The 22,986-nt window shown below is 44.0% G+C and overlaps 1 protein-coding gene across 1 annotated transcript in view; it reads right to left on the bottom strand.

Annotated features, from left to right (window-relative positions):
* Window positions 1–22,986, bottom strand: part of LOC106561862 (transient receptor potential cation channel subfamily M member 1) — a gene marked incomplete at its 5' end in the record, with an annotated part of 116,245 nt that overhangs the window by 43,403 nt on the left and 49,856 nt on the right. Inside the window, 12 exons of the mRNA XM_045712055.1 lie at window positions 138–266; window positions 391–513; window positions 4,678–4,797; window positions 5,174–5,402; window positions 5,758–6,041; window positions 6,267–6,296; window positions 6,967–7,107; window positions 7,266–7,316; window positions 7,582–7,716; window positions 7,877–8,056; window positions 8,641–8,741; window positions 12,291–12,363. Coding sequence (XP_045568011.1) covers window positions 138–266; window positions 391–513; window positions 4,678–4,797; window positions 5,174–5,402; window positions 5,758–6,041; window positions 6,267–6,296; window positions 6,967–7,107; window positions 7,266–7,316; window positions 7,582–7,716; window positions 7,877–8,056; window positions 8,641–8,741; window positions 12,291–12,363 — 1,596 coding nt within the window. The remainder of the gene's footprint in view (window positions 1–137; window positions 267–390; window positions 514–4,677; window positions 4,798–5,173; window positions 5,403–5,757; window positions 6,042–6,266; window positions 6,297–6,966; window positions 7,108–7,265; window positions 7,317–7,581; window positions 7,717–7,876; window positions 8,057–8,640; window positions 8,742–12,290; window positions 12,364–22,986) is intronic.

Below are 22,986 nucleotides of genomic sequence, written 5' to 3' on the forward strand. Positions count from 1 at the left end.
GTGTTTATATAGGAGGTAAGATGCTACATAGTGCACTATAGATGCAATATTGTTGGGAATATTTTATTTTCAGCTGAGAATGAATTCCCCAAGCTTAGTTGAACTTGACGTTGAACTTAAACTTGTTACTAATTTACCTGTCTGACTTTCTCGAAGCCGAGCGTTAGGATGTAGGCGATGACGGTCCACTCCTGGATGGACGGCCATCGCTCCATCTTCACCAGGATTATGTAGTTATACAGCATCAGGTAGCCCAGGTAGGAGATCTAACAGAGAAATAGATACACAACATAGTGCTAGACATCAGGTAGCCCAGGTAGGAGACCTGTTCAGTATTCCATTAGGATCAGGTAGGTCTGTTTAGTATTTTATTACTGTAGTGATACTTACGGTGTTGAACCAGAACTTGGTGAACGGGGCATCATAGAACTCATAGATCCTCCGTCCAATAGGCTTCCTCCGGACATTACTGCTGCCCTCCTCTTCGTCTCCCTTCCTTGACACAACGTCATCCTGAAACAATAATTTGATCAATCAACCAATCAATACAAAATAACACCAGGACTTACTGGTACTAGGGGCCTATCTGTTACCCTGTTACTAAGGCCTACCTGTTACCCTGTTACTAAGGGCCTACCTGTTACTATCAACATATCTGTTACACTGTTACTAGGGGCCTATATGTTACACTGTTACTATGGGCCTATCCATTAGCCTGTTACTATCAGCCTATCTGTTAGGCCTCGAATAACAGTTTAACTGATAAACTGTTATTTGGTGGCCTATCAGTTCCCCTATTATTATCGGCCTACCTGTTACCCTGTTACTAAGGGCCTACCTGTTACCCTGTTACTAAGGGCCTACCTGTTACCCTGTTACTAAGGGCCTACCTGTTACCCTGTTACTATCAAATCAAATTTTATTGGTCGCATACACATGGTTAGCTGATGTTAATGCGAGTGTAGCGAAATGCTTGTGGTTCTAGTTCCGACCGTGCAGTAATATGTAACAAGTAATCTAACAATTTCACAACAACTACCTTATACACACAAGTGTAAAGGAATGATTAAGAATATGTACACATAAATACATGGAACGGCATAGGCAAGATGCAGTAGATGGTATACAGTACAGTGTATACATATGAGATGAGTAATGTAGGGTATGTAAACATTATATAAAGTGGCATTGTTTAAGTGACTAGAGAACTTTATTACATCCAATTATTTAATTATTAAAGTGGCTAGAGATTGAGTGTGTATGTTGGCAGAAGCCACCCAATGTTAGTGATGGCTGTTTAACAGTCTGATGGCCTTGAGATAGAAGCTGTTTTTCAGTCTCTTGGTCCCAGTTTTGATGCACCTGTACTGACCTCGCCTTCTGGATGATAGCGGGGTGAACAGGCAGTGGCTCGGGTGGTTGTTGACAGGTAGTTTGCCCCCGGTGATGCGTTGTGCAGACCTCACTACCATCTGGAGAGCCGTACGGTTGTGGGCGGAGCAGTTGCCATACCAGGCGGTGATACAGCCCGACAGGATGCTCTGTAAAAGTTTGAGTGTTTTTGGTGACAAGCCAAATTTCTTCAGCCTCCTGAGGTTGAAGAGGCGCTGTTGCACCTTCTTCACCATGCTGTCTGTGTGGGTGGACCAATTCAGTTTGTCCGTGATGTGTACGTCGAGGAACTTAACTTTCCACCTTCTCCACTACTGTCCCGTCGATGTGAATAGGAGTGTGCTCCCTCTGCTGTTTCCAGAAGTCCACGATCATCTCCTTTGTTTTGTTGACATTGAGTGTGAGGTTATTTTCCAGACACCACACTCCCAGGGCCCTCACCTCCTCCCTGTAGGCCGTCTCGTTGTTGTTGGTAATCAAGCCCACCACTGTAGTGTCGTCTGCAAACGTGATGATTGAGTTGGAGGTGTGCATGGCCATGGGTGAACAGGGAGTACAGGAGAGGGCTGAGAACGCACCCTTGTGGGGCCCCAGTGTTGAGGATCAGCGGGGTGGAGATGTTGTTTCCTACCCTCACCACCTGGGGGCGGCCTGTCAAAGTCCAGGACCCAGTTGCACAGGGCGGGGTCGAGACACAGGGTCTCGAGCTTAATGATGAGTTTGGAAGGGTACTATGGTGTTAAATGCTGAGCTGTAATTGATGAACAGCATTCTTACATAGGTATTCCTCTTGTCCAGATGGGTTAGGGCGGTGTGCAGTGTGGTTGCGATTGCGTCGTCTGTCGACCTATTGGGGCGGTAAGCAAATTGGAGTGGGTCTAGGGTGTCAGGTAGGGTGGAGGTGATATGATCCTTGACTACTTTCTCAAAGCACTTCATGATGACGGAAGTGAGTGCTACGGGGCGATAGTCGTTTAGCTCAGTTACCTTAGCTTTCTTGGGAACAGGAACAATGGTGGCCCTCTTGAAGCATGTGGGAACAGCAGACTGGGATAGGGATTAATTGAATATGTCTGTAAACACACCAGCCAGCTAGGATGCGGCTAGGGATGCCGTCTGGGCCGGCAGCCTTGCGAGGGTTAACACAATTAAATGTTTTACTCACATTGGCTGCGGTGAAGGAGAGCCCTCAGGTTTTGGTAGCGAGCCGTGTCAGTGGCACTGTATTGTCCTCAAAGCAAGCAAAGAAGTTGTTTAGTTTGTCTGGGAGCAAGGCATCTCTGTCCGCGACGGGGCTGGTTTTGTTTTTGTAGTCCGTGATTGACTGTAGACCCTGCCACATATGTCTCGTGTCTGGGCCGTTGAATTGCGACTCTACTTTGTCTCTATACTGACGCTTAGCTTGTTTGATTGCCTTGCGGAGGGTATAGCTACACTGTTTGTATTCGGTTATGTTTCCGGTCACCTTGCCATGATTAAAAGCAGTGGTACGCACTTTCAGTTTTGCGCGAATGATGCCATCAATCCACGGTTTCTGGTTGGGGAATGTTTTTTTTGTACCAGTATTTTTATTGAAGTTTTTAATGGTCACCGTGGGTACCACATCACCAATGCACTTGGTAATAAACTTGCTCACCGAATCAGCGTATTCATCAATGTTATTGTCTGAGCCAATCTGGAACATATCCCAATCCACTTGATCGAAGCAATCTTGAAGCGTGGAATCGGATTGGTCGGACCAGTGTTGATCAGAGCTGAGCACGGGCGCTTCTTTTTTTTTGTTTCTGTCTATAGGCGGGGAGGAACAAAATGGGGTCATGGTCAGATTTGCCGAAAGGAGGGCGAGGAAGGGCTTTGTATGTATCGCGGAAATTAGAGTAGCAATGATCCAGGGTGTTGCCAGCCCGGGTCGCGCATTCGATATGCTGATAAAATTTAGGGAGCCTTGTTTTCAGATTAGCCTTGTTAAAATCCCCAGCTACAATAAATGCAGCCTCAGGATATGTGGTTTCCAGTTTACATAGAGTCCAATGAAGTTCTTTCAGGGCCGTCGACGTGTCTGCTTGGGGGGGATATACACGGCTGTGATTATGATCGAAGAGAATTCTCTTGGTAGATAATGCGGTCGGCATTTGATTGTAAGGAATTCTAAGTCAGGTGAACAAAAGAACTTGAGTTCCTGTATGTTGTTATGATCACACCACGTCTCGTTAATCATAAGGCATACACCCCCAGCCTTCTTCTTACCAGAGAGATGTTTGTTTCTGTCGGCACGATGTGTGAAGAAACCAGGTGGCTGTACCGAATCTGATAACGTATCCCGAGTGAGCCATGTTTCTGTGAAACAAAGAATGTTACAATCTCTGATGTCTCCCTGGAAGGCAACCCTTGCTCGAATTTCATCTACATTGTTGTCAAGAGACTGGACATTGGCGAGTAGTATACTCGGGAGTGGTGGGCGGTGTGCCCGTCTACAGAGCCTGACCAGAAGACCGCTCCGTCTGCCCCTTCTGCAGCGCCGTTGTTTTGGGTCGCCTGCTGGGATCCGATCCATTGTCCTGGGTGGTGGTCCAAACAGAGGATCCGCTTCGGGAAAGTCGTATTCCTGGTCGTAATGTTGGTAAGTTGAAGTTGCTCTTATATCCAATAGTTCCCCCCGGCTGTATGTAATAAGACTTAAGATTTCCTGGGGTAACAGCATAAGAAATAATACGTAAAAAAACAAAATACTGCATAGTTTCCTAAGAACGCGAAGAGAGGCGTCCATCTCTGTCGGCGCCAAACAAATTCACATATCGACTTATCTGTTACACTGTTACTAGGGCCCTATATGTTAGGCCCATAGTAACAGTGTAACATATAGGCCCCTAGTAACAGGGTAACAGGTAGGTCGATAGTAACAGGGTAACAGGTAGGCCGATAGTAACAGGGTAACAGGTAGGCCCCTAGTAACAGGGTAACAGGTAGGCCCCTAGTAACAGGGTAACAGGTAGGACCCTAGTAACAGGGTAAGAGAGAGGTTGATAGTAACAGGGTAACAGATAGGCCAATGGTAACAGTATAACAAATAGGCCCCTAGTAACAGTGTAACAGAGACCCATAGTAACAGTTTTTACAAGTAGTAATAATTTTTACTAGTAGTGACTTTGCTTATAGGTCACTCTGGAGCGCCTGCTAAATGACTAAAATGTCAATATAAGTTCAAGGAACAGAGTCTTGTGGATGAACATCTCACCACTCTGACAAGCATTTTATGATATGTTGGTCAACCAGAGTCTTCTGTACCTTGCCGGCGTCATCGTCCTTGTCTTTCCCTTCGTCAGAGTCAGCTGTGCAGGACTGGTCTTCTCCTTTGAAGTCCACCAGCAGCAGAATTGATGGAGGGAATATGATGCCTAGAATCACCTAGAAAGACAAAAACCCTCGTCACAAAGTGCTTAACAGTAACCTGGCCCAGACCCCAAAGAGCTTGCAGAGCAGATCTGCAGAACTGTATAACTGCAGAACTCATACCGTATAGATATGAAGAGTATTGTCCATGTGATCATGAAAGTCAGTCTGTTTCTCAACTCATGGGGTTGTTTCTGCTTTACAGCAAAGAGTAAAGCAGATACAAGACAGCTAAGGAACAACTCCCTGGATGGAAGAAACCTTGATAGGAACCAATAGAACCAGGGACCGAGTTATTACTGCTGCAGCATTGAAAAGCTAGCAATTCAGTGACGCTGGTGGTGGTATTTCAAGCTAAGGAGGGAGGTTTACCAATTCAACGTTAATTTACCTTAAGCCCGGGGTTTTTCCCCATTCTCAGATTTCCCATCCACATGTCGGTCAGCAGCATTTGACTGCAGGTGTGGGCGATGAAGTCTCTGTGCTTGGCGGCCACGGCCAGCTTCAGACAGGTAGAGTTGCTCCAGTTGGTCAGCTCATAGGTCAGCAGCTTCATGGCCACCTGTTCATCGTGCTTATAGGACTGGTCCAGGAGCTCGTAGGCCAGCTGGCCAAACTCCCTGTGGAGAAAGTCATCTCCTTTTACTAAGACTTTATGGCCTGAAAAATCTGATCTTAATCTGGCTTGCTATACTAAGCACAATGGGGAAATAGGGTGTATGGAACTATAGGTTGAACTATGCCGTCATTGTAAATAAGAATTTGCTCTTATTAGTTAAATCAAATAATCACCACAGGGTATCTGGCTTGAAGGACCATGAAAATTAGGAGACCGTAGGAGAGGCAAAAAAAAGTATAACTGTTTAAGGGATTGTGTAATGTTTTAATCATCAGGGACAATGACCTGCCTGTCTGTGATGATCACAAGAGGAACCACTATCTCAGTAGTGGAGGAAGTATAAGAGAGGAACTCACTTGGAGTTGTTGTCCAGGTCCTGGGCGATATCGTCCACCAGTTCAGATGACTCTTTAGCCATGGCTGTGTATAGCTTACAGGCCACCAGAGCCTTGGCCATGGCCTCCTCCCCACGTTGCCACAGAAACAGTGCCATCTTCTGGCGCTTCATGAGAACGGCCCACACCATCAGCTCGTGGAAGGGGTAGGTGAAGCGACAGACCTCAGGGTCGTCCACATCTATCTCTACCTCCTCCTCTTTCTTCTTCTTCCCTTTCTTCTTCTTTCCCCTCGGCTCGTCGTCCTGGTGACACAGGAAGTGACACGGGTGAAGTGAGGGTGTTAGGGCAGATAAAACACAGATGGGAACTTTTAGAATAGTGTTGTGCAGATCATTTTATTTAGAATATTGTTGTGTTTGTGAACTGTACCATCTAACATCTGTCTTTGTAAAGGAATATAACGTTTCTAGCATGGTTGAATGAAGGAAATAGTGTACAGTATTTCTTGAACAAAGACTTGCTATTACCTCCAGCCCCAGCATCTTCAAGGCTTTTGGCTGCAAACAACCAGAAGAAGAGAGGCATAATGTCATGTTAGAAAGTGTTAACAACATCACATGATAAAGATATGTCTGTTACATGGTGAGGCTTTCTATTGTGTTTCTTGTGAGATCTAGTTGCTGATGTCACCTGTCTTACTCTCTTCAGCCCATACAGGTTGTTATAGAGCTAACTAGTCTTACTCTCTTCAGCCCATACAGGTTGTTATAGAGCTAACTAGTATTGTCCCCTTCGGTCAATACAGGTTGTTATAGAGCTAACTAGTATTGCCCTCTTCAGCCTATAGAGGATGTTATAGAGCTAACTAGTATTGTCCCCTTCGGTCAATACAGGTTGTTATAGAGGTAACTAGTCTTGTTCTCTTCAGCCTGTAGAGGTTGTTATAGAGCTAACTAGTATTGTCCCCTTCGGTCAATACAGGTTGTAATAGAGCTAACTAGTATTGTCCTCTTCAGCCCATAGAGGTTTGTTATAGAGCTAACTAGTCTTGTCTCTTCAGCCTGTACAGGTTGTTATAGAGCTAACTAGTATTGTCCCCGTCGGTCAATACAGGTTGTTACAGAGCTGACTAGTCTTGTCCTCTTCAGCCCATAGAGGTTGGAATAGAGCTAACTAGTCTCACCCTCTTCAGCCCATAGAGGTTGTTATAGAGTTAACTAGTCTTACTCTCTTCAGCCCGTAGAGGTTGTTGTAAAGCGCCCTGAAGTTCTTCCTGGTGTAGTTACAGCGATAAGCCCCACCCATCAGGTACTCCATCACTAGACCAATGTCAATCAGAGTGATCTGGTAGTCTGGTGGGAGGTTGCCCTGGAACACCACAGATTATACTCACAGATTACATTTCTGTAATCCCCGATTACACACCTGGCTGTAACAGCACAAACCACAGTTTAATTCAGCTGAAACAGGACAAATAATGTTGAATGAGGAAGAATAGCTTCCATGAATCAGAGAGATCATCTTACCTTCTTGACATCTCTCACCACAACATGCAACGTGTTAGCAGGACCCAGTCTCTGTGTGTTAGGAAGAGAAAAGTTGTACAATATGAATAACCCTACAACTGGATATGGGGAGATTTGGGATTCAGGGCAAGTCTCTACATTAGCGTGGTCTCATCTCAATGTGTTGTACAGCTCCTCCAGGCGAGGAATGGTGGACGTTATGATCGCCTGTCTGCCTGAGTGTCTGCCTGTCTCACCGTGTTGTACAGCTCCTCCAGGCGGGGAATGGTGAGGAAATGGTGGACGTTATGATCGCCTGAGTGTCTGCCTGTCTCACCGTGTTGTAGAGCTCCTCCAGGCGAGGAATGGTGAGGAAATGGTGGATGTTGACTCCGTTCTCTATCAGCAGCTTGACAAAGTCCACCCTATCCAGCACCAAGGCATCCATCATGGCCTGCTCCAGAGAGTTCACCTGGAAGATGGACACATTCATGACTGGTGCCACTACTCTTTATATTTAGATGCCGGTGCTCATGGTATTTCAGAGCTAATATTCCATAGGAAGTGCATGTACTCAAGCAGTATAAAATGTTAGGAGCCAAGCACCGGGCCAACTCAAAGTCTGATCTTACCCATCGCATTAGTTCTATCTTCCTAGGGTCAGTCTCCTCTGGTGGTTCAGGCTTGGCCTTCCCTCCCTTCCCCTTTTTCCCCCGGGCCTTGGCCTTGTTCCTGGGGGCAGCGGCAGGACTCTTCGGCCTCTCTGTGGTAGTGGCTACGGTACCACTGCTGTTAGCTAGAGCACTGGCAGGCTGGGGAAGGAGGGGTGGTTCATTGCAAAAAAAAAACATTTTCATTAAAACAGGATTGGTTTTTGTGTTCATGTTCATAATCAACTAGTAGGATTAATCTTCTTTATCCAGAAAGATGAGGGGAAATGTTAAGAGTCCAATTCCTAAAATGGTCATTTAATAGGAATATAGAGGGTCCTAACAAAGCCTTAATACCCTTGTGTGATCACTATACCTATTGGATCATATTACGGCAGGTTATGATCTACTGTTCAGGATGTTCCTAAATCTCTGTCATTTAACCTGTGTGTCTGTCTGTATCAAAAATCATTTCAGTTAGTGTGGTCTGACATCCTTCCTGTTAATTCTGTAAATGTAAAGTAAGTGTTTGAGGTGATGCTTCATGGCAGGTTTGTATGGTGTTGTCTCTGAACAGCAACAGATGAGGTGGTCAGGGTTGCAACATTCCTGTAACCTTCCCAACATTCTTATTTTCCAGAAATCCTATTTAGAGTATTCTGAATTGCCTGCTTAAATTATCCACCTGGGGTTTCTGGAATTTTGAACCCTAAATGGACTGCAGGGTAGTCTGGTGAATGACTCACTGGTAGATGGTGACCGTAGACAAAGATCTGGTTGCGTGCTATGTCCACTCTGTTCCAGGCTAGAGCTAGACTCAGCTGGTCCGGGGCAGAGGCGTTGGTTCCTGTGAGTACACAACATAGACAGTGTCATTGGTAGAGGCCTTGGTGCCTAGCAACACACAGGACATCTCATCTGCTATAAACTTAAGAAGTGTGCGCCATTACTTCACAGGGCAGCTATGGAATTCTGTTTTAAAACAGGAAAGTAAGGAAGTACACAGAAAACATCTCCTTAGTGATGTTAACACCCACAGAGTTAAAAACAACATTTTCAAAGTGTACATCTGAAAAAGTGTTAAATTAACAAAAATATAGACATCAAAATGGATGTTCAGAAATAGACGGTTGAAAGTGGCGGAAGGATAGAAGTAAAAACAACCAAAAGATAAGTATTGTAGAAAATAGTGTCCGTAAAATGTATATACTGTAGTGTATACAGACAAACACTGTATGCTTAAACTAATAACACACTAATTATTGTATTTTTCTTGTCTCTATCGAATACATTATTTAAATATTCACAGTGTAGTTTGAAAAAAGTATGTGAACCCCTAGGCTAATGACTTCTCCAAAAGGTAACCTGGAGTCCAATCATTGAGACAAGATTGGAGATGTTGGTTAGTTAAAGAAGCCTTGCCCTATAAAAAACACTCACATAATTTGAGTTTGCTATTCACAAGAAGCGTTGCCTGATGTGAACCATACCTTGAACAAAAGAGATCTCAGAAGACCTAAGATTAAGAATTGTTGACTTGCATAAAGCTGGAAAGGGTTACAAAAGTATTTCTAAAAGCCTTGATGTTCATCCGTCCACGGTACAATAACTTGTCTATAATTGGAGAAAGTTCAGCACTGTTGCTACTCTCCCTAGAAGTGGCCGTCCTGCAAAGATGACTGCAAGAGCACAGCGCAGAATGCTCAATGAGGTTAAGAAGAATCCTAGAGTGTCAGCTAAAGACTTACAGAAATCTCTGGAACATGCTAACATCTCTGCTGACGAGTCTCCGATATGTAAAACACTAAACAAGAATGGGGTTCATGGGAGGACACCACGGAAGAAGCCACTGCTGTCCCCCCAAAAAAATTACTGCATGTTTGAAATTCGCAAAAGAACATCTGGATGTACCACAGCGCTACTGGCAAAATATTATGTAGACAGATGAAACTAAAGTTCAGTTGTTTGGAAGGAACACACAACACTTTTTGTGGTAGAAAAAATGCACAGCACACAAACATCAAAACCTCATCTCAACTGTAAATTATAGTGAACGAAGCAACATGGTTTGGAGCTGCTTTGCTGCCTCAGGGCTTGGACAGCTTGCTATCATCGATGGAAAAATTAATTCCCAAGTTTATCAAGGCATTTTGCTGGAGAATGTTAGGCTATCTGTCCGCCAATTGAAGCTCAACAGCAGTTGGGGGATGCATCAAGACAACGACACAATACACAGAAGTAAATCAACAACAGAATGGCATCAACAGAAGAAAATACGCCTTCTGGAGTGAACCAGTCAGAGTCCTGACCTCAACCTGATTGACATGCTGTAGCATGACCTCAAACGTGCAGTTCACACCAGACATCCTAAGAATATTGCTGAACTGAAACAGTTTTCTAAAGAGGAATGGTCCAAAATTCCTCCTGACCGTTGTGCAGGTCTGATCCGGAACTTCAGAACACGTTTGGTTTAGGTTATTGGAGGAGGGTCAACCAGTTATTAAATCCAAGGGTTCACATACTTTTTCCATCCTCCACTGTGAATGTTTACACGGTGTGTTCAATAAAGACATGAAAATGTATAATTGTTTGTGTGTTATTTAAGCAGACTGTGTTTGTCTATTTTTGTGATTTAGATGATCAGATGAAATTTTATGACCAATCTATGCAGAAGTCCATGTAATTCCAAAGGGTTAGCATACTTTTTTATGCCACTGTAAGTGTTATTGTCCATTAGTTTAATCCAATTAGGGGAGGTGTGGTAGGGTTAGGGGAAAATAATAAAGGAAAATATATTTTAAAAGATGTGTACATATACAGTACCAGTCAAAAGTTTTGACACACCTACTCATTCAAGGGTTTGTCTTTATTTGTACTGTTTTCTACATTGTATAATAATAGTGAAGACATCAAAACTATGAAATAACAGATATGGAATCATATAGTAACCAAAAAGTGCTAAACAAATCAAAATATATTTTAGATTTTAGATTCTTCAAAGTAGCCACCATTTGCCTTGATGACAGCTTTGCACACTCTGAGCATTCTCTCAACCAGCTTCACCTGGAATGCTTTTACAACAGTCTTGATGGAGTTCCCACATATGCTGAGCACTTGTTGGCTGCTTTTCCTTCACTCTGCGGTCAAAATCATGCCAAACCATCTCATTTGGGTTGAGGTCGAGTGATTGTGGAGGACAGGTCATCTGGTGCAGCACTCTGTCACTCTCCTTGGTCAAATAATCCCTTACACAGCCTGGAGGGGTGTTTTGGGTCATTGTCCTGTTGAAAAACAAACGATAGTCCCACTAAGCGCAAACCAGATAGGATGGCGTATCGCTGCAGAATGCTGTGGTAGCTATGCTGGTTAAGTGTGCCTTGAATTCTAAATAATAAACAGACCATGTCACCAGCAAAGCACCCCCACACCATCACACCTCCTCCTCCATGCTTCACGGTGGGAACCACACATGCGGAGATCATCCGTTCACCTACTCTGCGTCTCACAAAGACACGGTGGTTGGAACCAAAAATCTCCAATTTGGACTCATCAGACCAAGGGACAAATTTCCACTGGGCTAATGTCCATTGCTCGGGTTTCTTGGCCCAAGCAAGTCTCTTCTTCTTATTGGTGTCCTTTAGTAGTGGTTTCTTTGCAGCAATTCGACCACAAAGGCCTGATTCATGCAGTCTCCTCTGAACAGTTGATGTTGAGATGTGTCTGTTACTTGAACTCTGTGAAGCATTTATTTGGCTGGTAACTCTAATGAACTTATCCTCTGCAGCAGAGTTAACTCTGGGTCTTCCTTTCCTGTGGCGATCCTCATGAGAGCCAGTTTCATCATAGCGCTTGATGGTTTTTGTGACTGCACTTGAAGAAACTTTCAAAGTTCTTGAAATGTTCCGGATTGACTGACCTTCATGTCTTAGTAGGTGACTGAGTAGGTGTCCAAACTGGTACTGTGTGTGTGTGTGTGTGTGTGTGTGTGTGTGTATGTATATATATATTACACACATAGTTTGGACACACCTTCTCATTCAAGGGTTTTTCTTTATTTGTACTATTTTCTACATTGTAGAATAATAGTGAAGAAATCAAAACTATGAAATAACACATATGGAATCATGTAGTTACCCCTCCAAGAACCCTGGAATGAGTAGACGTGTCCAAACTTTTGACTGGTGCTGTGTGTGTGTGTATGTATGTGTGTATATATATATTGTGTGTGTATATATATATATATATATATATATATATATATATATATATATATATATATAAATAGGGGGGATTGGAAATGCAGAAAATTACATTGATGGAAGCTACAATCTATCTGCAATATTACAGCTGATCTAACCCTAAAAATAAAAAATCTAAAAATAATTAAAAGTGTTACCTTTTAATAAAGCAGTCAGAATGGCCATTTCAATATCTTGCTGTCCTTCAGAACCCATTCGAAACACTGTTATCTATGGTTGACAGAAGAGATGAGGAATAGAACAAACATTCACCACATTCTGTTCTTGTCATGTGTGGTATAAAATCAAATCGAATCAAATTGTATTTGTCACATGCACCGAATACAACAGGTTTAGACCTTACCGTGTGTCACGCCCTGACCATAGAGAGCCTTTTATTCTCTATGTTGTTTAGGTCGGGGTGTGACTTGGGTTGGTAATCTAGGTTGTCCTATTTCTATGTTGGCCTGGTATGGTTCCCAATCAGAGGCAGCTGTTTATCATTGTCTCTGATTGGGGATCATATTTAGGCAGCCATTTCCCCACCGTGTTTTGTGGGATATTGTTTTGTTTTTGTGTAGTTATCTGTGAGCACTCCAGAACGTCACGTGTTCGTTTGTTCTTTATTGTTTGTTTGTTTGCTGAAGTTTCACTTTATAATAAAGATGTGGAACGCTACGTACGCTGCGCCTTGGTCCAGTTCTTACGACGATCGTGACAGAAGATCCCACCACAACAGGACCAAGCAGCGTGCCCAGGAGGAGAAGGTATCCTGGGCTTGGAAGGAGATCAAGGTGGAGAAGATATCTTGGACATAGGAGGAAATCATGGAGGGACACGAAAGCCTTCCTTGGAAGCAGACGCAAAGAGATAAGGGAGGACATCGACGCCGCCGGGGTTCGCGGCCATAAGGAAAGCCCAAAGGACAGCCCAAAATAAATTTGTGGGGGGGGCACACGGGGTGGTCGGCGGAGCTGAGGAGCGAACCAGAGCCAATCTGGGAGAAGAGGGAGAAATTGGAGGAGAGTGAATGGAGAGAGTCAGAGACCATCAATGAGTTGATGGAGAAATTGGAGCGAGAAATGAGAGTTGTTGTGTTGGTGTATGATGCACGACATTCACCCTAAGGGGCGTGTTATCTGTTTGATGCCACCTGAGTCAGCTCTCCGTACTCGTCCTGAGGAGCGTGCTAGCAGTCTGGTAAAAACTGTGCCAGCTCCACGCATCACGTCTCCAGTACGCCTCCACAGCCCTGTACGTCCTGTGCCAGCTCCCCGCACTCGCCGTGCGAAGTGTGTCATCGTTTCCGGTACAATTTGTGCCGGCTCTACGCACCAAGTCTCCAGTGCGCCTCCCCAGTCCAGTAGGACCTGTGCCTGCTCCTCACACTCGCTCTGAAGTGCATGTCACCAGTCCGGCGCCACCTGTACCGGCTCCACGCACTAGGCCTCCAGTGCGCATCAACGGTCCAGAGCTTCAGGCAACGGTCCCTAGTCCAGAGCTTCCATTGACGGTTCACAGTCCAGAGCTTCTGGCTGAAGTTTCACTTTATAATAAAGATGTGCTCCCTAGTATGCTGTGCCTTGGTCCAGTTCTTACGACGATCGTGACACCGTGAAATGCTTACTTACAAGCACTTAACAAACAACGCAGTTTTAAGAAAATAGAGTTAAGAAAATATTTACAAAATCAAGTAAAAACATTTAAAATACAAATAACACAATAAAATAACTATAATGAGGTTATATACAGGGGGTACCGGTACCGAGTTAATGTGCGGGGTTACAGGTTAGTCGAGGTAATTTGTGCATGCAGGTAGGAGTAAAGTGGCTATGCATTGATAATAAACCGCGAGTAGCAGCAGAGTAAAAACAAAGGTTGGGGTGGTCATTTGATCAATTGTTCAGCAGTCTTGTGGCTTGGGGGTAGAAGCTGTTCAGGAGCCTCTTGGACCTAGACTTGGTGCTCCGGCACCGCTTGCATTGCGGTAGCAGAGAGAAAAGTCTATGACTTGGGTGATGAGATTTTAGGCACATTTTTGGGCCTTCCTCTGAGACTGCCTACTAAATAGGTTCTGGATGGCAGGACGCTTGGCCCCAGTGATGTACTGGGCTGTACACACTACCCTCTGTAAAGCCTTACGTTCGGATGCCGAGCAGTTGCCATACCAGGCGCTGATGCAACCGGTCAGGATGCTCTCTATGATGCAGCTCTAGAACTTTTTAAGGATCTGGGGACCCTTGCCAAATCTTTTCAGTCTCCTGAGGGGGAAAAGTGTCGTGCCCTCATTACTTTCTTGGTGTGTTTGGACCATGAGAGTTAGTTGGTGATCTGGACAACAAGGAACTTGAAACTCTCAACCAGCTTCACTACAGCCCCGTCAATGTGAATGGGGGCGTGTTCGGCCCTCCTTTTCCTGTAGTCCACGATCATCTCCTTTGTCTTGCTCACTTTAAGGGAGAGGTTGTTGTCCTGGCACCACTGTGCCAGGTCTCTGACCTCCTCCCTATAGGCTGTCTCATTGTTGTCGGTGATCAGGCCTACCACCGTTGTATTGTCAGCAAACTTAATGATGGTGTTGGGTCGTCCTTGGCCATGCAGTCATGGGTGAACAGGAAGTACATGAGTGGAGTAAGCATGTACCCCTGAGTGGGCCCCCGTGTTGAGGATCAGCGTGGCAGATGTTGTTGCCTACCCTCACCACCTGGGGACGGCCAGTCAGGAAGTTCAGGATCTAGTTGCAGAGGGAGGTGTTTAATCCCAAGGTCCTTAGCTTAGTGATGAGCTTTTTGGGCACTATGGTGTTGAATGCTGAGCTGTAGTCATTCTCACATAGGTTTTCCTTTTGTCCAGGTGGGAAAGGGCACCCTTGTGTGGTGTTCTTGTTTTTGTTATTCACCCAATGTTCGCAGGTCTGATGGACCCACAAAATTATTGGGTTTTTAAAACAATACAGCCATAACAATTTACACAAATACTTAGATGTTGGCTTATATCAATTGCAAGAAATATAGACAGCATATTTACAATTTACCTCTGCTAGATCACATTTATCAATAAAAGCACTTCATTTATTTTTTATAAAATGTGATTTTTGCAAACATAAATCAATTATAATCAAGACATGGGTAGAATAAATCATGTATATCTTGGAAAAAATATACATGAAACAAAGTTATCATTATTGATGTTTATTGCTTTGAACTGGACAAATTGGAAGCACAAATTTTACATACAGTATTTTATGTAAATGATAAATGAGCCCCATTGAACACAAATTTAGGCCGGTCTACACACCACATGAGGGACAGAGTTTTACTGTGTGTGTGTTGCAAATGTATTTCTTGCACTTGATGCATGTGCACTGTGTCTTCCTGTCCTTCTTGGGTCCACACACATCGCAGCACTACTTCTTTTTGCTTCCGGCTGCAATCTAGAATGATGAAAACACTTAGTTCATTTTACTAACATCTCACTCACTCACATATTTAGTCACAGCAGGCCAAGGTAGGAGAGTCAGACACCAACACATGCAACAACATCACTCACACTTACTTCTGATATTGGAGTTGTTGGTTCTGTGGGTCGGGTGGATGGGGCACCAGCCTCCTCCTCCTGAATCCTCCTCATGATGGCTGCAGAAGCTGGGGTCCTTGGGATATGTTTCCTCCTCTGGATTTTAGGTCTTACCAATGTCTTGCCCAGCTACTTGATGAAAAACCATCTCCTCTGAGATGTCCAAGATGTTGAAGAATATCACAAGGGGCCAGCGTAGGGTTCTTCTTTTGCATCTGTAGCCAGTCACCAGCTTGTCTAAATTGTCCACCTCTCCTTTTGTGGCATTGTAATCCATTATGATTTCTGGTTTTTGATGTTCCTGGCCCTTTATTCTCCCATCCCTATGCAGCGTACTCATGAGTACCACATTTTTGCCTTTCTTTGGCACGTAGGACACTAGGGACGTTTTAGCCCTGAACACAAACTCAGAGGAATTGATAGGCCTGTTCTGTGAATTCATCAGCTGAAGTGGGAGCTCTGGCTTGTTTTTTGTACTGTTCCTACCATCGTCAGCTTCCTCTTGAGGAGCTCCTGTCCCAGCTTCTGCAAAGTAAAAAAGTTATCACGTGATGTTTTGGCCTCAGAGTCCCTGTGTTACATACAGGACAACCCACGTCCCTTGGTTCTTCTCAGGGGCTTCTTCATCTGGCTTCCCCGAATACACTTGCATATTCCACAGATATGAGGAAGCAGCATCACAGGCAGCCCAGATCTTGATTCCATATTTTGCGGGTTTAGAAGGTATGTACTGCCTGAAGGGGCAGCGGCCCCTAAATGGCATAAGCTGCTCATCAACAGTAACGTTGGGACCAGGGTTGTGAAACAGGGGAAGGCGGTCCACCCACTTGTTCCACACTGATCTGATTGCAGCTAGCTTATCTCCCCCCCGCCGAGCTGGTCTGGTGTCTCGGTTATCGAAGGGGATAATCCTGGAAATAATGTGGAAGTTTTCCAGAGACATTGTTACACAATGTTTTTTTACCAGTTTCTGCATCCTACAGGGATTCTGTGGATTCTCCATTGGATCTGAAAACACCAGCAATGATAAGAACCCAAAAGTATGCATGCAAATGAGTTCGGTCCATCTCTCTCCAAAAACACGCCTTCCCTCCAAATGAGTGCAGTCCAGAATGATTTTCTGGATGGTGTCTGGGATGAACAGTTCAAAAGAAGACTTTATGTCCTGCACATGAGTAACCGCCATCTGTGTCAGCCCTGGTTTCATCCTTATCACACTGACAGCCATGCGGGGTGGCTCATTCCTTGGCAAGAAGACCATTCAATTTAAAAAAAATGTGACATCCAAATTTGTCCTCCTGCAGGCTGCTGATGAGTTATTATTTTTTCCAAGTGCTCTGAGCAGAGATCATTTTTGCCATACTGATTGATTGTGGTAAAGAGCCACACATGCAAAGCTATTTATTTGTTTTGTCCCTCCCCCCAATTTGCATCTGGCTAGTGTAGTGTGTGGAACATACTTTTTTTTTTTACAATGTATTGAAATAATGTAATGTAATAACATTGTGCAGTTTCCTCGGGGCATTGTGTAGTTTCACAAACTACAAAGGGTCTTCTCTGTGGCTCAGTTGGTAGAGCATGGTGTTTGTAACGCCAGCATGGTGTGTGCAACGCCAGGGTTGTGGGTTTGATTCCCACGGGGGGCCAGTACAAAAAAATATAAGAAATAAATAAAAATATGCATTAAAATGAAATGTATGTATTCACTACTGTAAGTCGCTCTGAATAAGAGCGTCTGCTAAATGACTAAAACGTAAAATGTAAAGAGTGCGGGAGACAGGCAGACAGGCCGGGAAACAGACAGGTTCTTGGTGCTATGTTGAAACAGCAGGCCCAGGAAGGAGAGGAAGACAGTGAGGGCACACAGCAAACCTTTTTGTTTAATTTTTACTTGTTTTCACCTACTCACTCACTTTTCCACAGTTATTACCCTTTCCACACGTTTATTACCCCGGTCACCACATATGTAATATAAATGTGTAGGGGGATGCACAGTATTATTTGACATGTTCTTCACAGAAAATGAGCCAAGGCCAATAAATTATTCATTGTTTCATTTTTATTTTAGTAAACTTTTAAAATGGGTCCCACAGACCCGAACACCACACAAGGGTTAAAGTTCTTGCTCACATCGGTTACGGAGAGTGTGATCACACAGTCGTCCGGAACAGCTGGTGCTCTCATGCATGGTTCAGTGATGCTTACCTCGAAGCAAGCATGAAAGGCATTTAGCCCATCTGGTAGGCTCGCATCACTGTGCAGCTCGCAGCTGGGTTTCCCTTGCAAGTCGGTAATAGTTTGCAAGCCCTGCCACATCCAGCGAGTGTCAGAGCTGGTGTTGTAGGATATAATAAGCGTCCGGATTAGTGTCCTGCTCCTTGAAAGCGGCAGCTCTAGTCTTTAACTCAGTGCAGACGTTGCCTGTAATCCATGGCTTCTGGTTGGGATATGTACGTGTGGTCACTGTGGGTATGTCGTCGCTCTACTCATTGATGAAGCCGTTGACTGAGGTGGTGTACTCCTCAATGTCATTGGATGAATACCGGAACATATTCCAGTCTGTGCTAGCAAAACAGTCCTACAGCGTAGTATCCGCGTTATCTGACCACTTCCATACTTCCATATTGAGCGAGTCACTGGTACTTCCTGCTTTAGTTTTTGCTTGTAAGCAGGAATCAGGAGGATAGAATTATTGTCCGATATGCCAAATGGAGGATGGGGGAGAGCTTTGTTTGCATCTCTGTGTGTGGAGTAAAGGTGGTCTAGAGTTATTTTTCCTCAGTTTGCACGTGACAACGGATTTAAGTGCATTAAAGTCCCCGGCCACTAGGAGCACCGCTTCTGGATGAGCATTTCCGTGTTTGCTAATGGCTCATTGAGTGAGGTCTTAGTGCCAACATCGGTTTGTGGTGGTAAATAGACGGCTATGAAAAATATAGACAAACTCTCTTGATAGATAGTGTGGTCTACATCTTGTCATGAAGTACTCTACCTCAGGTGGGCAATACCTCAAGTGCTCAGGCTCTCAGTTTAAGGTTCAGGTCAAAAAACAACATCCAGGTCAGATACTGTATGTGAAAGACTGATCATGTGAGTGATTAAAAATGATATACATTTTTTTTCATGATATTTGCTTATATGGAGACTAAGGGCTCTATTCATTTTGTTTCCCTGAAGTGTTACAGACTTCACAATTGAAATGTAAATATAATTTAAGATTAAGCCGACATATGCAACGTTTACTGTGAATGCAGTCTCTGCTAATGTGGGAAAATTGCCTTTAAATGTCAGTTTAAAAAAATCATAGCAGGGACTGGTGGTCTTAACATGGTTAAATAAGTCTAATATGAAAGGGCTGGAAAGTCTGCTGTGGTCGAGGGAATTAAGGTATATTACTCCAAGGATACAGACATTGGTGATATCACATCACTCTGTCTTTGTGAGACAGCTCTGCACTCTGGGGATGGACGGGGACAGGCTTGGTTAGATTAGCATGAGCAGAGGAACCTCTGGGTGGATTAGGGAGATGGATCCTCTCTTCTATCTGTGTGGCTCAGTGTGTAATATAGGTCAGGACAGCTCAGAACAGGGCTGTCCAGGTTATTGCTACTGTGGATGGATGGGCTGAGGCCCAGCCTGGCTGTTGGCAGACCAGGTGGTCCTGTGCTCTGATCTGTCCAGCCCAGATGTATGAAAGGAGGAGTGAGTCTCAGATGGATTATCTTCCCTGAGTTTTATACCACTAATCACATCACTTAGTATCACTGAGGATCTGCTGCAGACGCATAAATGGTGCTGCTGCACTGCCCTATCAGACTGTCCATTGCTGACTTATCAACCTATCAGGCTGCTTGCTGTTGACCTATCAGCCTATCAGACTGTCCCATACTGATCTATCGGTACTCTGCTGACTGTGAAGACACTTAGGCTGATGGATTGTCACTACTTTATACTGATTACATCAAGAATTCCCCAGAGCAGCTGTTTAGGCACTTTCCTTTTTTCATTCTTTACTAATGGTATGCAGATGACTCAACACTATACACGTCAGCTACTACAGTGAGTGAAATCAACACTTAAACAGTTGTAATTAGTTTCAGAGTGGGTGGCAAGGAATAGGGGCGGCAGGTTGCTTAGTGGTTAGAGCGTTGGACTAGTAACTGAAAGGTTGCTAGATCGAAACCCCGAGCTGACAAGGTAAAAATCTGTCGTTCTGCCCCTGAACAAGGCAGTTAAACCACTGTTCCTAGGCCGTCATTGTAAATAATATTTTTTTTCTTAACTGACTTGCCTAGTTAAATAAAGGTTAAATAAAAAGTTTGTCCTAAATATTTCTAAAACTAAAAGCATTGTATTTGGGACAAATCATTCACTAAACCCTTAACCTCAACTAAACATTGTAATGAATAATGTGGAAATGGAGCAAGTTGAGGTGACTAAACTGCTTGGAGTAACACTGAATGGTAAACTGTCAAAACATATTGATACAACAGTAGGAAAGGTGGGGAGAAGTTTGTCCATAATAAAGCGCTGCTCTTCCTTCCTAAGAACACTATCAACAAGGCAGGTCCTACAGGCCCTAGATTTGTCACACCTGGACTGCTGTTCAATCGTGTGGTCAGGTGCCACAAAAAGGGCCTTAGGAAAATTGTAGTTGGCTCAGAACAGGGCAGCACGGCTGGCCCTTGGATGTACACAGAGTGCTAAAATTAATAATATGCATTTAAATCTATCACGGCTCAAAGTGGAGGAGAGACTGACTTCATCACTACTTGTTTTTGTAAGAAGTGTTGACATGTTGAATGCACCGAGGTGTCTGTTTGAACTACTGGCACACAGCTCAGACACCCATTCATACCCCACAAGACATGCCACCAGAGGTCTGTTTAAACTACTGGCACACAGCTCAGACACCCATTCATACCCCACAAGACATGCCACCAGAGGTCTATTCACAATCCCCAAGTCCAGAACAGACTATGGGAGGCACACAGTACTACATAGAGCCATGACTACATGGAACTCTATTCCACATCAGGTAACTGATGCAAGCAGTAGAATCAGATTTAAAAAACAGATACACCTTATGGAACAGAGGGGACTGTGAAGAGACACACACACACACACACACACACACACACACACACACACACAAAAGGTACAGACAACGCTTACACATGCTAATTCACACACACTCTACGTACAGTACCAGTCAAAAGTTTGGACACACCTACTCATTCAAGGGTTTTTCTTAATTTTTACTATTTTCTACATTGTAAAATAATAGTGAAAACATCAAAATTATGAAATAACACATATAAAATCATGTAGTAACCAAAAAAGTGTTAAACATATCCAAATATATTTTAGATTCTTCAAAGTAGCCACCCTTTTCCTTGATGACAGCTTTGCAAAACTCTTGGCATTCTCTCAACCAGCTTCACCTGGAATGCTTTTCCAACAGTCTTGATGGAGTTCCCACATATGCTGAGCACTTGTTGGCTGCTTTTCCTTCACTCTGCGGTCAAAATCATGCCAAACCATCTCATTTGGGTTGAGGTTGGGTGATTGTGGAGGACAGGTCATCTGATGCAGCACTCCATCACTCTCCCTTCTTGGTCAAATAGCCATTCTCTCAACAAGCTTCATGAGGTAGTCACCTGGAATGCATTTCAATTAACAGGTGTGCCTTGTTAACCTGTTAGGGCTAGGGGGCAGTATTGACACGGCTGGATAAAAAACGTACCCGATTTAATCTGGTTACTACTCCTGCCCAGTAACTAGAATATGCATATAAGTATTGGCTTTGGATAGAAAACACTCCAAAGTTTCTAAAACTGTTTGAATGGTGTCTGTGAGTATAACAGAACTCAAATGGCAGGTCAAAACCTGAGAGATTCCTTTACAGGAAGTGGCCTGTCTGACCATTTATTGGCTTTCTTTGACATCTCATTCCAAAACAAAGGATCTCTGCGGTAATGTGACACTTCCCACGGCTCCAATAGGCTCTCAGAGCCCGGGAAAAACCTGAATGTCGTCATTCCAGCCCCAGGCTGAAACACATTATCGCCTTTCTCAAGTGGCCGATCAAGGGACTGTGGGCTTAGGCTCGTGCACTGGCCGCCCCCGTCTTTTTTTTTTTTTTCCTCTGTTTACCGAAAAGGAGATTCCCAGTCGGAATATTATCGCTTTTTTACGAGATAAATTGCATAAAAATTGATTTTAAAAGTTAATTTATGGAATTATTTTCCTTCTTAATGAGTTTGAACCAATCAGTTCTGTTGTGACAAGGTAGGGGTAGTACACAGAAGATAGACCTATTTGGTAAAGGAACAAGTCCATAATAAGGCAAGAACAGCTCAAATAAGCAAAGAGAAATGACAGTCCATCATTACTTTAAGACACGATGTTCATTCAATGCGGAAAATTTCAAGAACTTTGAAAGTTTCTTCAAGTGCAGTCGCAAAAACCACCAAGTGCTATGATGAAACTGGTTCTCATGAGGACTGCCACAGGAAAGGAAGACCCAGAGTTACCTCTGCTGCAGAGGATACGTTTATTAGAGTTACCAGCCTCAGATTGCAGCCCAAATAAATGCTTCACAGAGTTCAAGTAACAGACACATCTCAACAGGTTCAGAGGAGACTGAGTGAATCAGGCCTTCATGGTCGAATTGCTGCACAGAAACCACTACTGAAGGACACCAATAAGAAGAAGAGACTTGCTTGGGCCAAGGAACACTAGCAATGGACATTAGACCGGTGGAAATCTGTCCTTTGTTCCAAATTTGAGATTTTTGTTCCAGATGATCTCTGCGTGTGTGGTTCCCGACCGTGAAGCATGGAGGAGGAGGTGTGATGGTGTGGCGGTGCTTGCTGGTGACACTGTCGATGATTGATTTATTTAGAATCAGGCAAACTTAACCAGCATGGCTACCACAGCATTCTGCAGCGATACGCCATCCCATCTGGTTTGGGCTTAGTGGGACTATTATTTGTTTTTAAACAGGACAATGACCCAAAACACACCTCCAGGCTGTGTAAGGGCTATTTGACCAAGGAGGAGAGTGATGGAGTGCTGCATCAGATGACCTGGCCTCCACAATCACTCGACCTCAACCCAATTGAGATGGTTTGGGATGAGTTGGACCGAAGACTGTTGGAAATACATTCCTCAAGCTGGTTGAGTCAATGCCAAGAGTGTGCTAAGCTGTCATCAAGGCAAAGGGTGGCTACTTTGAAGAATCTAAAATATAACATATTTTAATTTGTTTAACAC

This window comes from Salmo salar, unplaced genomic scaffold, assembly GCF_905237065.1.
Source record: "Salmo salar unplaced genomic scaffold, Ssal_v3.1, whole genome shotgun sequence".
NCBI classification, from domain to species: Eukaryota; Metazoa; Chordata; class Actinopteri; order Salmoniformes; family Salmonidae; genus Salmo; species Salmo salar.